The sequence below is a fragment of the Vidua chalybeata genome, chromosome Z (assembly GCF_026979565.1).
Source record: "Vidua chalybeata isolate OUT-0048 chromosome Z, bVidCha1 merged haplotype, whole genome shotgun sequence".
Classification (NCBI taxonomy): domain Eukaryota; kingdom Metazoa; phylum Chordata; class Aves; order Passeriformes; family Viduidae; genus Vidua; species Vidua chalybeata.
The window spans coordinates 22,595,999-22,610,469 of NC_071570.1; the positions used below are offsets into that span (position 1 = coordinate 22,595,999).

At 36.3% G+C, this 14,471-nt stretch overlaps 1 protein-coding gene across 2 annotated transcripts in view; it reads right to left on the reverse strand.

The window, feature by feature from the left end:
* The window catches only part of LOC128782505 (uncharacterized), a 34,916-nt gene that overhangs the window by 3,094 nt on the left and 17,351 nt on the right, over window positions 1-14,471 (reverse strand). For both annotated transcript variants that reach the window (XM_053932877.1, XM_053932875.1), the window contains exons 2-6: window positions 14,281-14,443; window positions 12,254-12,376; window positions 10,253-10,324; window positions 7,828-7,916; window positions 6,376-6,468 (exon numbers count right to left, since the gene is read on the reverse strand). In XM_053932877.1, coding sequence (XP_053788852.1) covers window positions 6,376-6,468; window positions 7,828-7,916; window positions 10,253-10,324; window positions 12,254-12,376; window positions 14,281-14,392 — 489 coding nt within the window. In that variant the 5' untranslated portion in view covers window positions 14,393-14,443. The remainder of the gene's footprint in view (window positions 1-6,375; window positions 6,469-7,827; window positions 7,917-10,252; window positions 10,325-12,253; window positions 12,377-14,280; window positions 14,444-14,471) is intronic.

Here is a 14,471-nt window from a genome sequence, read left to right on the forward strand (position 1 = left end):
GTATGAGCCCCTGCTCCTGCCTGTGTGCACTGAGCAAAGGAGTAACTGAGAATATTGTGTGAATAGTTACCTGATGCTAATAGTGGGACATTAATTAATAGAAGGTTGAGATTTGTGTTCCCCCCAACTCAACTTCCTGCCAGAGAGCAGGGAATTTATAGCATCTTTTGGGAAAGACTGAACATATCATAATCAAATTATTTTAACTTTCCCTTTGAGTGACCTCATTGAACAATCTTGTTCTGCCCATGTTCTATAACTCTGCCCATGTCCTCCCAGATCTATAACTCTGACTAGTCTGGTGTATTGTCATTGCTTAAGGGGACCTCTAAAAGGAAACGGAATTCCTGCTTGAGGAAAAGCAGGAGCACATTTAAGGGTACCAGCTTGCTGGAGATTACAGCGTTGGCAATAACCACCTTTTGACAGAAGGAGCAATGTGTCCTTTTAGCCTGTATGACAACAGAAGATGGAAAGAAAATGCCTTGCAGTTATTGCAGAGTACCTCCAGGAAACTTGAGGATACACCTCCTGTTATCAGCAAAGCTATAATAGGAAGCAGCTAGAACATTCTGTCCTGATCAATTCAACGTAGCAACAGTGTCTGCAGCTTCAATCAAAAAATTAAAGTTTTAAAAAACTACTATTAAGAATATTGGTCTTTGGGAAAAAATACCTTCTAGGTACTCAGAATGGTAAAAAGTAAGCACAAAAGGAATAAGAATGTTTGGTTAAAGAAAACCAGTAGAAGCCAGGAGAGAGCATCATATGTACAATGCAGAAATTCATGCTAGAGCAAGGGAGATTCCAAAGGGGTTTTGTAAAGAAAAAATTACGTGCTCACAAAGGCAGATTGAGATCCAGAAGTTTAAAAATACCTACTGTACCTGCATGAAATGATGGAAAATTAGATGGAAAACTGTAAGAGGAAAATTATTTGGAGAATGACACTATTTGACTGGGAGAAGGAAGAAGTAGAAACATAATGAAATACCATTAGGGCTGGGAGGTGCAGCAGGTCATTGGAAAGAACAAAATATTTTGCAAGAAATCATGGCAGAGGTGATTTTCTATTATGACCTGTAAAGAAGGTTGACGAGAAAACCTGGAGAATGTGGTGGACTACTGACAGATAACATTCCTCCTGAGGACAGTTTCTACAGTAGGAGTCAAGATAATTTGCAAGTTCCAAGAAAAAAGCTACCGATTTTTAATTTCAATCCAATATTTTGTTTTCCATTGCATTAAATGAAGAACCAATTTACAGCTTAGGTTTCACATTTAATGACAAAAATTTCACCTTTATTCATGTCCCACAGGTGATTCACAATGCACTTGAAATAAAGCACATATGCTCATGTCAGAAAAATGCTACAATATTGTCTTCAAAGGCTAAAGAAAAAGATGTCAGTAAAGAAAAAGATGTGAGAGAATAGTTTACAAGTTTTAAAATAAATCGACTAAAAGTTATATAAAGTCAGATGGCACATATGAACATTACTCGATGCTAGGTTTGAATGTTGCACTCTAACCTAGGAAGAAACTAGAAGATAAAAAGAAATGGATTTGAAGGCCAGCTGAAACAGAACATCTTGTGGTGTTACGATGCGTTACACAAAGGAGTGTAGGGCACACTGCAATCCACATTTTACCTCAGATATAGCAAGGAATCAAAGGGCATGTGATCAAAGAGATGTGAGTCGTGCAATGATGATAAGCAAACCAGTAAAACTGAACTGCCACCTCAATTGCATCACAGAAGTTATGGGCCTTGGAAGGCATTACAAATTAGTTATGTGGTTTGTGGCTAAAATACAATTGATGACACCAGTGAAAATTTTGGCTGTTGTTGTGCAGAGCATGCACAACATCTTGAGCTTCTCTTTCTTCCCACTCAGCCTCAATGCGTAAGCTGGGATGGGCAAGAGGCTGAGATGGAACACAGCTGGGACAGCTGTGTCAGAGTGGCCAAAGGGATACTCTATGTCATGAGATGTCATGGCCAGTCATAAAGCCTGGTATAGAGGATGGAAAATGTGTGGTTGAGGGGATGGGTGTTTGCTTCTGAGAAGACTACTGCTCAGACTGGCTGAGCATTGGTCAGGGGAGGAGATGAGTAAGTGCTTTTGCATCACTTGTGGTTTTTTTCTGACTTCATATGTTTTACTTTACTGTTGTTCTTTCTGAACTCAAAAGTTTTCTTACTTTTGCTCTTGCTATTCTCTAATAAACAGATAGTGTGGGATTGGCTCTCGCAAATGTTAAATGTATGTTATAAGGTTAAAAGAAGTTCTGTTAAGATCTGGTGTTTTTTCATATAAGTTTTGTAATATAACTTTTGAAAGTTGATCTCTGACCATTGGGAAAGTTGAAGCAAGAAGGACTGCACAAACTCCAAAAGGCAGGATGGAGGAGCTGGATCAGAAGTGTGACATATGCATGAGTGCGGGGAGGGTTGGCTTACCAGGAGGTTGGCTTGTCAGTAGCATATATGAGGATTATTGTGGGTGTGCGCAGTGTGCATCTGACTGCAGGTAAGCACCGAGCACTGTTCCTTTCTCCTTATTTAGTCCCTTGTTGTGGTTCAATAAACCTTTTGAAATTTTAAGAAGTGAGGTGTAGTTTCTTGCATATTCTCTCCCCTGTCCACTGGCACAGAGTGGGATTGCACAAATATCTGGGGCAGGGGCTTGGATGCTGGCTGGAGCAACACACCTCCATCTATTTTTTACCGCAGTTGGTCCTTCCTGACAAATAGTAGGGTTGTGCTTCCAGCCCTGGGTCAGTCAGCTCCAGGCGTATTGCGCATCCCACCACTGAAAGTAAACTTTGGCCTGCATACTGCTGCCCAAGTGATCAAGAAAAATGCTTTGGCAATATCACCTGTAGCATTCACTCTGCCACCTTTGATTCCATTCATACCGAAGGTGCAGGATCTCTGATACAGCAGCCCTCAATGGTGGCGTGACTTTGTTCAGCCCAGAACAGTACACTTTCAACTTCCATCAGACTTCTACACTGGCCATATGTGACTACTGAAGGGTGAGTGAGGCTTCCTAATTGCTCCTTGGCTTTTCAAAAATTAATCAACTTTTGGAGCAAAAACCCCAAAAACCTAAAGCTGCAGGCTGGGTGCCAAAAAGGGCTGTGCCCTTGTCAGCCTGCTGCCAAGCACAGTAAACATGGCATTGTCAGTACTTACAAGGTCAAAACTTCAGAACCAAGGTATCTTGGTGGGCCTTGCCAGATTTTACATGTTTAGAATTTATTTTGGCCTACTTAAGTGGAGTAAAGAGTAAGTCGTTTAATAAAGTCTTTCATGACTGCGTAGCCTCTGGTATAATCTCTTTCTTACTTGTCTTCATCAAACTACTCAGTAAAACAGACCGTGGAATAAAAACTGTTACAGCTCTTAATGGAACTTTCACAGCTGCAGTCCTTCAGTCCACTCAGGCTGGGATATTCCAGTCAAAACTTTGGGAAATGCTGTCCAGATACAATGATCTAATAACCTTGCATTGTCCAGCAAGGAAGCCTGATCCAGCAATTGAAATTGTTGAATGCTATCCTTTAGTATTCTTCTAAGCAAATGTGTTAACACATGAAGATTTGAAACAGAGGGAAAATTGAGTGCTACTAGTACTTATGCTGAGAGTGTAATCAATACATCCTCAAAAGTCTGAGGGTAGTAATGGGTCGAGAATACATAAAATATTATGGTTGAACCAGAGCAGAAGTTATACTAAAGTGAGACACTACAAATAAGTACTGAAGAAGATGTGTACTTCTTTGATAACCATTATACGCTCACTAATTTCTGCACTTCTGGAAGAGTTAAAAATAGAAATAGTAAAAAATTTACACATAATTAATGCAAATGGTAAAATGGGAGCTGTCTTACTTACTGGGAGAAGTATGAGCAACGGGTGGGGGAACTGGGAAAACCTTTTAAGTGGAGTATCTAAAGTGAAATACTGTTCTGTAGCTCTGACATCATTCTGTTGTGTAGTTAACTGCATTTTCTTCTATGGTATTATAAATTATGATAAGCATGGTGTATTATAGAGTTAGAATAATCACAGTTATAAGTAAATGCTCCTGAGTGAACTGTTGGGGTTTGCTTCTCCACTGCTGCTCTGGCTGGGATGCTGCCTCTGTGTGAACTGTGTGGGGCCATAGTTGTAGCTACAGTGCAGTTTTCTATTCCTACAAAACAGCATCGCAATAAATATTGGTTGTCACCTGTGTTGCCTTTCTGACTTAATCCCCAATCAGAATCAGATGTTATTGTAAATTATTACTTGCTGTAATTATAAATAATTTATTGTTATTACAACCTAATTAATATTTTTATTAAATTTAATAAAATATGTTTAAATTAATATTGATTGTGAACCATGTTTCAATAGCCTTGGTTACAGAAATGAATGTTTACAACACTATATACAGCTCTTCCTGGTATAACAATAGGGTCCACACATTCTCATGTTTCTGCTAATTCTACTAGCAGTCTTCAAATAGAAAAAAAAAAGAAAATGCCTGTCTTTAAAATTTACTATTCAAAGCTAACAGATTAAATATCACATTGCAGACCTGCATAGCTTTGGCATTATCCATGAGAAGTATTTCTCCATCTCAGTGCACTACTCCCATGCTTTCTCATGCAGGACAATGCAGGCATTATTCATCACACTAGGAATTACTTACTGATCGGTACACTCATTTTAGAGGGTTTATTAAGAATCTTATGATTCAGAGTTGCCCATGATTTTGCCTCTTTACCCAACTGGATGTGGTTCAAATGCAGGCTTCTGATTTCTCCTCATACCAATGAGTGACATTTTTTCTTCTATTTCAGGGTATCAGCAAGAAAACATGATGAGCAGATCACTATCTGTCTTACTAGGTAATGAATGGGTTTCCAGAAATAATTTTTTATTTTAATTATATTTAAAAACCCAAAGTGATACATAGGTCTCAACAGGCAATTGTTACAGCTCTTTAGAGACACTGCATAAAGTTACTAAGCCTCTGTGAACAGCTCCACAGAAAAGACATGTATTTTTATGTTTAAAAAGTGTATGAAATAAAAAAGTGCATTAAATATAATTTGCAAAATTCAATATGACTGTGATTGTTTACAGCATACAAGGGGAGGACTAAAAGTTGCATTAAAATTTTCCTAAGCTTTGCTGCTTTCTCCTTCTGTAGGGAGCCAAGAAATATTAGCGGCAGATGAGTAACTCAGAGAACTTAAACTGAAGGACCCACTTAGATTTTCCAGGCCCAGAATGCAGCAGATTTGTTCACTAATTATTTGTAGTGTAGCTCATACCTTTTGAAAACCACTTCAGATAGACATCAATTTACCAGAATTGGCAATTCAATGCTTTCTGATTTAGGAGAAAAGTCAGCATTTTAGGAATTTTAGGCAGGGAACTTGAGGTTTTCAGGGTTTCACAGTCCCTCTTATGAAGTTCTGAAACTACCTGGGTCCAGATAGCTCTAATTTTGCCTATTGAAATTGGAAAGATTGGCTTTTCAGTTGAATGATAAAGTCACAGGGCTACAATCCTAATAAAGAAATATTATTAGTTAAATTTCCTTAGTTTTGCATATTCTCTAGGTTATAACATCTATTATCCTAAAGTTTAGGTATCCCAAGAGTATCTCTGAAGTTTAGGTATCCCAAACTAATTTCCTTCATGTGCCTACTATGTTTTATCATTTCTATATAGAGAAGAGTCAACAAAACCAAGCTTTTGTCACAAAAACATATGAAGAAACCACCCAGTTATCTGTATTTCTGTCCACAATGCATTAATCCTGATTTATATAATCATCTGATGATATGAAATTCATCAGATGAACTTCTGATTCATCTGAAAAAATCCTGAAAATGACAGGTTTTTTTACTTCCCAGAAGTTTATGACTGATGGATTCATGAGTCCTTAAAACACCATAACTTTTGTAATGTGATCCTTCTTGATCTTCTTGATCCTATCTGCTAATATACTCACCCAGATTTTCTGCCTCTTGCCTAATAATTTGTATCAGATAAAATCTACTCTGTATCTCCCTTCATTTTGTATAAGCATAAAAATACAGGAAACATATCCACCTTTCATGTTTTAATTGAAAGTCAGATATTTTGCATGGAGATTGAAGGATGTAGTCATAAATACAAGTCAAGGGAAAATTTTGTATTTTCCCTTTTCCGAGAAAAAAAAACCAAAAAAAATCAGCTGAAAGAAAAGTAAGCAATTTGTCACTTAATGAGTAACAGGATGAATTTAGCTGCCCTTTTTACACACCTGTATTCACATACACAGTCTCACACACAGGTTGTTATTTGTTTGATCATGACTGTATACCTGTTTAAAGTCAGGATCTTCATGGCTGCATGTTTTCGTATTACATCTCTCCACTGAAGGACCATCTGGCTCTGAACAGGATGCTTTTAAGACCTGTGTTTACAACACATAGATTTGTTAATTTTGTAATTTTATTTGGTAATTTTTTCATGGTATTTTGCTTTTCAAACCCATCAAATGTGGCATTAATTCTAAAGAAAACTACATTCTTTTTTTTTGAATTTCATTAATTATTGCATTCAAATAATCCCAAATTAATAAATTGGTAATTTTTTTAAAACTTCCATTAATATATTCCTCCTTTATCATTTGCAATGCAAAATGAATTGGGTTGAAAGCAAATACTCAAGACAGTCTTCCAAACTGTGTAATGCCCAGGTCCTATTTAGAAATGCAGCCCTAATTTAACTATATCGTACCAGGATACCAAAACTTTTTCCAGATAAGAAGCCTTGTCCTGTTCCATACCAGAATCCCTGTTGAGGTTAAGGAAATTATTTGTATTGTGCTGGAAAAAGAAAGGTTTGTGATCTTTCCAAGGTTTTTACACCCTTCAAACAATTGATTTATGAGAAGGCAACCTCTGGACCTGAAAAATCTTTTAAAGATAGTTGCTGTTTCAGGGACAGAAAGGAAAATTCCTTTCTGTGAGTAATAGGGTAAAAATATAATTTATGTATCTTACAGTATACATTTCCCTAGAAAAATTCAGGAAACAGATTTTATGGAGAGTCATTTGCGAGTTAAAAACAAATTAAAAACATCCAAGATTTTTTGAGGAAGCATTTGGTGTTTTACACCGTCATGCATGGCTGACATTAGATGAAGGGTTATTCTTTATCTCAACATACCTGTGCAAACACAGCTGCTTGGACCTTTGCTCTGCTTTAGATGGTAAATTGCAACATAGCTTTCTTCCTCAGACAGATTTTAGCAATGGTTATAATCCCTCACTGGGGAAGACTAGCCTTGCCTTCCCTTCTTATCAGAAACAAACTTTCACAAGACTGGAGAAACTGGGAATTCTTAGACACCAGATGGTAAATGTTTGATGGATGTTCAGCTGTGTTTTCTCTTTATCACATTCCTTGTCTTGTAATATAGGTTCATAATAATTTCCATCTTAAACTCATCTCTTTCCAAGGCAAGGTTTCTGCTTTTTACTCCCCTCTTCCTGCATGTTTTTTGGCTAAGAAGCTCTCTCTTCCCCCACAGAGACTGGACCCCAACATCCCTGACTATCTTCTAGTGGCAGTAGTCAACTACCCAACCCAAAACTTTTTGCAATAAATTTTTCTGAGTATTTCCCAAAAAAGAATAAAGGGACATATTCAGAAGTTATGAAATGTGGCAGATGGTAATAAAAATGAATTTGAAAACTTCTGTGGAGGAAATTGTCTTATAGTAAGAGAGAGCACCCACACCTTATAAAGAAAATAAACAACTTCTTACCTTTAGAGAGAGATGCTTCTTACCCTTGCACAACAGCACAAATTCATTAAGCTTCGATCTCTGTGTGAGGCTCACCAAATTTTTAGAATCTGTTTTACACAGAGGAGAATATTGCAATAATATGAATATCACTTTATGAAATAAAGAGCTGAATATGCTCTACAAAGAGAAAACATAGTTTATAGGTGTGGGAATAGAAATTAATACAATCACTCTTGATATCATTCTCTTGTCTCAAGTATTTAAAGCCTGTGACTTTGTGAGACTTTAAATTTGCCAGATATATAGTTTATTTCTCTACTTTTATGGTCAATATATGAAATATCAGTTATACATTACTGCATGTCATATGAACTACAAAGGCATATGTAGTGGTAGATAACTCATATGTGTAATAAACATGTTTATGGTATACACCTGACTATATATATATGTCAATATGGAAAATGTAGCGTTTTTTCCCTTCTACTTTCTGCATGTTTCTAGATAAAAATCCTTCCACTATCATAATTGTGGATGCATTGGATTAACCAATTTTTGAGCTAATACTGTTTTTTCAGCTGCAGGGAGTAAGACAATATCAATAATATGGGACATTCTTCAGCTTGCTAAACTGACAATGTTCATTGTTACCTTCTGATCCTTCAAGGCCTCAGCAAAAAATAAAGTACCAACTGATACAGCACACAAGAGCATTACCTAGCAAAACCCATTACATTAATGACTGCTCAGTGATGCTATTAACTATCTGACTGACTTGCAAACTTACTTCAAAAAAATACCATTTGTGCTTTTATCGTATGACAAGTGTTCCATTTAAGGTAAGAAATATAAAAGAAAGTGGCAGTTGATTGATATGTTTAACTGCAGCAGCTGAATATAAATTTAAAAGATGTTAGATTATTATGCAATAACATTTGCAGTTAAGGAGTTTGGAGTTTTTTTATATATTACCAAAGGCATTTTTTAACTTTTGAATGATTTGCAGAATTAGCAGAACGTATTCATCTCACTTGACTAATTTTAGCTGCTCTTGGCCCTAATTTTAGTTGCCTTAACTTTCCTTAACTGTAATGTTTTTGTATTATTTTTTGAAGGAATTTTTCTGAGACAGATATAGCATGAAAATAGCATAAAAATCCTTGTTAAAAAAATTGAGAAAAACTCAAACTGACTATGCTTAATTAATTTTAAATGAGAATTTAGATAAATCTGGTAGACTACCATAGCAGGTCTACAATTCTGTAATTTTTATTACTTTTTGTGACATCACCTTAGATTGCCTCAGATGCAATTGTCCAATTTCAGTTGTAGCATTTAAGAGGCACATCACCAGGCAAGAGAGGTTTCTTATCCAAGTCAAGAGTGTTCTCTCTTGAAGGTAAGAGTGACAACAAAAGAGGTATGCAGGAGTTCATCCACTTGACCAGAGACATCCATCAACATGACTTATATCCTAACCATCCTTGTCTTTCTCCATCTATAGAGTTTATTGTGACTTACTTATACATTGTTTAGTCTGACTAAGTCCAAAGGAGCCCAACTTTTCTCTATAGCACCTCTAAAAGAGGTGACAAGTGGTCTATCCAGCAGGAATGGCAAGGAAAGTAAGGAACCTTTCCATGATTGTATGTCAAAGATACCTCCAATCCCTGATGGTTTTTGAATTAATTACCTTGTCTCTCTGGTCACCAAAATCTTACCAGAGTCTAAGGGGCAATTTAAAGATCCATGCAAAGAAAATGCCTTGAAATGAAATAAATTAAAGAACGTCTTGCTTAGGGATATCCCTAAAATATAAAGCTTTGGGATTTGGGAGGATATCAGTATTTTTATACTGTTCCCTAGAAATCCTCATTAGTCCCTTCTTCAAGGTGCAGTACTGGATCAGATTTGTTCTTATTGGTTACAGGAGCCCTTGATGACTGGAATTAGAGTGCATTTTTCTTCCACTCTAATACCTGAATTAATATATCTTTGATTTTCTCAGTAATTTCTTAAGTGTACAATATGAAAGTTCTGAAAGCACGCCTCCTTTTTCTTCATATTAATTTCTCTTTGGTTTTCCTCTCCTGCTAAAACAGGTCTTCACTTTAAGACTCATATACCAGCAAATGGAACATCCACACTTTTCCACCAAAAAAATTTGTATGTTCCAGTTTGTATACAATATATTCCCTTACATACATTTGCTTTCAGTCCAAGCCACTACTCCTAATTTACAAATTCTGTAACTTTGAAGATTTCTTCTTATGGAACACAGAAAGGCTCTTTTATTTTAAGACCTGTCCAGTAACCTGAGCTAAGTCAAAAATCTGATACAATATGTTACTTCACATGGCAAGTCTATGTGTAAAACACTACTACCTTATTTTCCTACACTCAAATGTATCTTTAAAACCAGACCTTAACAAAGACATGATACCTTTTTTTTCCACAACAGGTTTATCAGTAACTGCTGCTCCATTCCGTGTGAACACACTTAACCATGCAATATCTAAAATAGAAGGTATTTAACAAATATGTGGAATTAGACAGCTACATTCCTCATAGATTTAAAAATAATACAAACAGTTTCAAGAATTGTTTTGAAATGTAATCTGAGAAGAAGTGTGTAATAGCAACAGATATCAGATTTCTTTTCTTGAGGGTCTCTGAATTCATTTAACCCTGTAAGGCTGTACAGTTAGACTTGTGAACAGGTACACTGAAGTCTGAACACTGAGCCTAAAAAGTGTATTGATTGCTTAATTTTCTTTTGCAACAGAGAATGCACCTAAGAAACAAGAGGTTGGTGACCAACTGTAAAGTCTAGTATGCTATTAAAGAGGAGCCTGAAGTGCTTTGGCAGTGAAAGTGAGTACCTTAATATGAAATGTATGGAACTGAGAGGCAACAGGTAATGATAGCAAGTGGTTTCTGGCTTTTCTAACATTAGCCTGAATCACACAGCCAGTCAGCTGGGGAAAACATCATCCACTTCTGGTAAAAATGTCACAAACATCCTCATTACAACTGGTTGCTAATATTATGTTGTCTTAACTTCATCATGAATATATCTCTTTGGTGCTAATATGCACAAAAATATTACACACCGTTTCCTTTTCTGTTGTTGTTGGGATTTTGGGGGGTTTTTTTGTTGTTGTTGTTTTGTTTTGTTTTTGTGTTCCAGGAATATCACTACCTTCTACATCAGGCTTGTCAGACTATGTATCTGTTCACAAACTGCTTCCATTGTATACCTATACAGGTTTTGGTTCTGTTCATAAATTAAAAATAATAATTGTCTGAGTGACTCCAAAATTTGGTGGAGTTATCAAGGAAAAGATACTGAAAAATATATAAAACACACTTAAGTAACCTATCAGTGTAGCAGTCGTTATTCTCCATTTAACAGAACTAAAGTTTTAGAAATTCAATAGCTAACTTAAAGATTTCAACGTTTTCCTCTATTTTGGTTAAAAATATGTTTTATTGAGTTTTTTTCCTGCTTTCACATCTCTGGAAATGGTATCATTCTAGAATAATTCCATCATTCTAGAATAATTGCATTTGCTATTTTGGTGTCAATCTTTGGTGTCAAATACTGAAGCCCCATTTGAGACAAAGAGTTAAATTAAAAATAAAATAACCTCACAAATTCCAAAATGTGCCCTATTCTCCATTTTGCATTCGTTCTTGCATTTTGTATTTGTTCTTGAGCATTACCTTTCCTCTGTCTCTCTTTAGAGCTAAATGTCTAGACTTCCCACTAAGACAAATGAGCGTAATCAATATAATCTCATCATTTAAATAGATAACATACCTACTGTAAATCAGGATAAAAGTTTTCTTGTATCATTATTAATACTCATACAGATCCAATATATTGTTATATCTACAGAGAACAGGATTACAGAATCATTTAGGTTGGAAAAGACCCTTATGTCATTGAATACAACCATATTCCTAATCACTTCATCCAAACACCTAAATCTCTACAGGGCTGGATACACAAACATTTTCATGGGCAGCCTGTTTCAAAACTTGGCAGCACTTGCAACAGAGACAGTTTTCCTAATATTTAATTTAAATTTCCCCTGGCACAACCCAAGGCAATTTCCCCTCATCCAGCCTCTTGTTACCTGGGAGAAGAGACCAACCCCCACTAGGATAGACCCTCTTTTTGGGCAGCTGCAGAGATAAGGTCCCTCCTGAGTCTCTTTTCCTCCAGGCTAAACACCCCCAGCTCCCTCCACTACTCCTCACAGGACTTGTGCTCCAAACCCTTCCCCAGCTCCATTGCCCTTTTCTGGACATTCTCCAGCACCTCAATGTCTTTCATGGAGAGAGGGACCCAAGGACACATGACACACAATAGTACATTTGAACATATCCTGGGTACTATACATGCAATTGGTGAGTTTTTGTAGATAAGGAACATTACCTTCATGGGATTGTGAATCCTTGGTAGATATTTCATGATGACCATCTTCATCTATATCAAAATGCACTGTTTTTGAATCTTCAGTGAGTATATAACATTTCAATGTTTTTCGCAGGCTAAACACTAATAAAAAGGAATTATAATTAATTTTACTCTCAAAAGAGAAATTACAATATTCTATTAGAAATTTTTTTTGCATTTTTTAACAATCTTTACTTGATAATATATGTATATTTGAACTATGAGCAGTATAGCCAACATATACTAGAAATTATCCAGTGGGCTTAAGCAGCTGTTTTGAGGGCTCTGTGTTGGTGTGAAGAAGGAAAATAAATATTTATTTGCTTAGATATTTATGTCAGTGACCAGAAAAGATGTATCTCAACCTTTTAGAGAAATAACATATGAAACCTTGAGTTTGACAAAATAGCTTTCAACTCAAGAGCCTGAGGAATAGTGTAAGAAAGAGGGATTGTGGATCACATGAAGATAGCTGTGTTGAAAAAGACTAAAGATTAATGGCAACAGGATGAATTTGAACATGTGAGAGTAGGTCCACATTTGCAGTTGACTGGTGAATGAGTAGACTTAGAGTAGCCAATGGAGCTCTGTGGGAAGCCTGAGCCAAAGCAAGGCTGTTCACAGATGTCTTTGAATGGAGAGATGTGAAAAATAAAGTTGTAAGTTTCTTTATGAAGAAAAGAAGAGATAAAGTAGGGAATGTTTCTCTGAAGTATATTGTTTATAGACTAGTTTCCTGTATTTCACAGGTAAGTACTTGTCTGTTTTCCAGTTTTGCATTTTGAATATTGGATCTGGGTATAAACAGGACTTTTAGGTTAGAGCGCTTATGGCTATCTAAAATAGCAGCATTTAGTTTGGGGATTAGACATCTCATCCTGAAAAAAAAAAAAAAAAACAAAAAAAAAACAAACCAAGACAAAACAAACAAACAAACCCAGGCCTTTCTAGCTAAAAGTTTCCAGGAGGGTAATTGTTCTCTTTCATTCCTAGACACAACTGTGTTGTTCTGGATGTCAGAAGGATGTATGTCCACTCAGATATCAGACACCTCCAGAATAACACTATAAGGCACAATTTTGATTGTGTTCAGCTGAACATTGTTTTACTGGAAGAGGTTTGATATTTTCCAATGCAGTTAAGATGTTTCTGAGATGACACAGACCTCCAGTGTATGCTGTGAGATAAAAAATCCTGTCTTTGCCAGAATAATTAGGCAAACAACAGGATATGCAGAATACATCAGCAGTAGCATAATGTTTTAGGAATGCTTGACTTCACCAAAAACTTTTTTACTTATTTTATAATGAGATACCTCCTCTGAAACATCTGTATTTAGCAAATATTTTGAAAAAAAATTCATTGTTTCCAAGAAGCTTTCTTTCCACCCTGTTTAGGTTGAGCAGAAAATCTGCACAAAGAGAAGGGTGATGCACACCCTGACAGCCTGAATCACACACTTCAGAAGTGGCAGATTCTGTGTTGGACCTTTGATTACATGTATAGCTGATTTATGGTTGGACAAAGGCTTTCTCTTCAAAGGCAGCTGGCAATTAGGCTTCCAGAAAAAAAGATTAGTTGTTCTAAAAAGCAACAGAACAACTACAATAACCAATACAGCAAACCCTTAAAAATTTTATATTGAAGTAGCTATAGTGCAAGAATTCTACTTATAACTAGAATTACAAGAACTAGTGCAGTGCCCAAACTAGAATAGCTGGCAGGTCTGATTATCATTCACCCTTTTCTAGGGAGGTACATTTGTACATTAGGAATTACTGGTCTGAACATGGTAGGGTGAAAATTGTAATGTCAGTATTTTAAGGAGTATTTCTGTTCTGGTTATTTTAAAGGTAGCTTTTGGGGTCTATTTTTCACCAAATATTTTTATTTTTGACAGCATCATAGAAAATCTGTTCCACATGCTTAATTTTGTTGGATTTTGCCTTGGATTGGAATATTCTTTTCAAGATTACAAACAAATCTGCTACTCAGGTAAGAGTTACCTGGCTTTCCAGGAGCTGTTCTCATATTTCTTAGCAGAAATTTCTTCTTCACAGACTGTCTTCTACGGAGAGGCATTTGATATGGCTTTCTACGGCCTGAGCGAAGCAGCATTGCAGAGGTGCTGAAGGTGACAATGATCTCACTTGACTTCCCTTTCGAGTCCTAAAGTAGGAGTTAGAATTTGTCACAA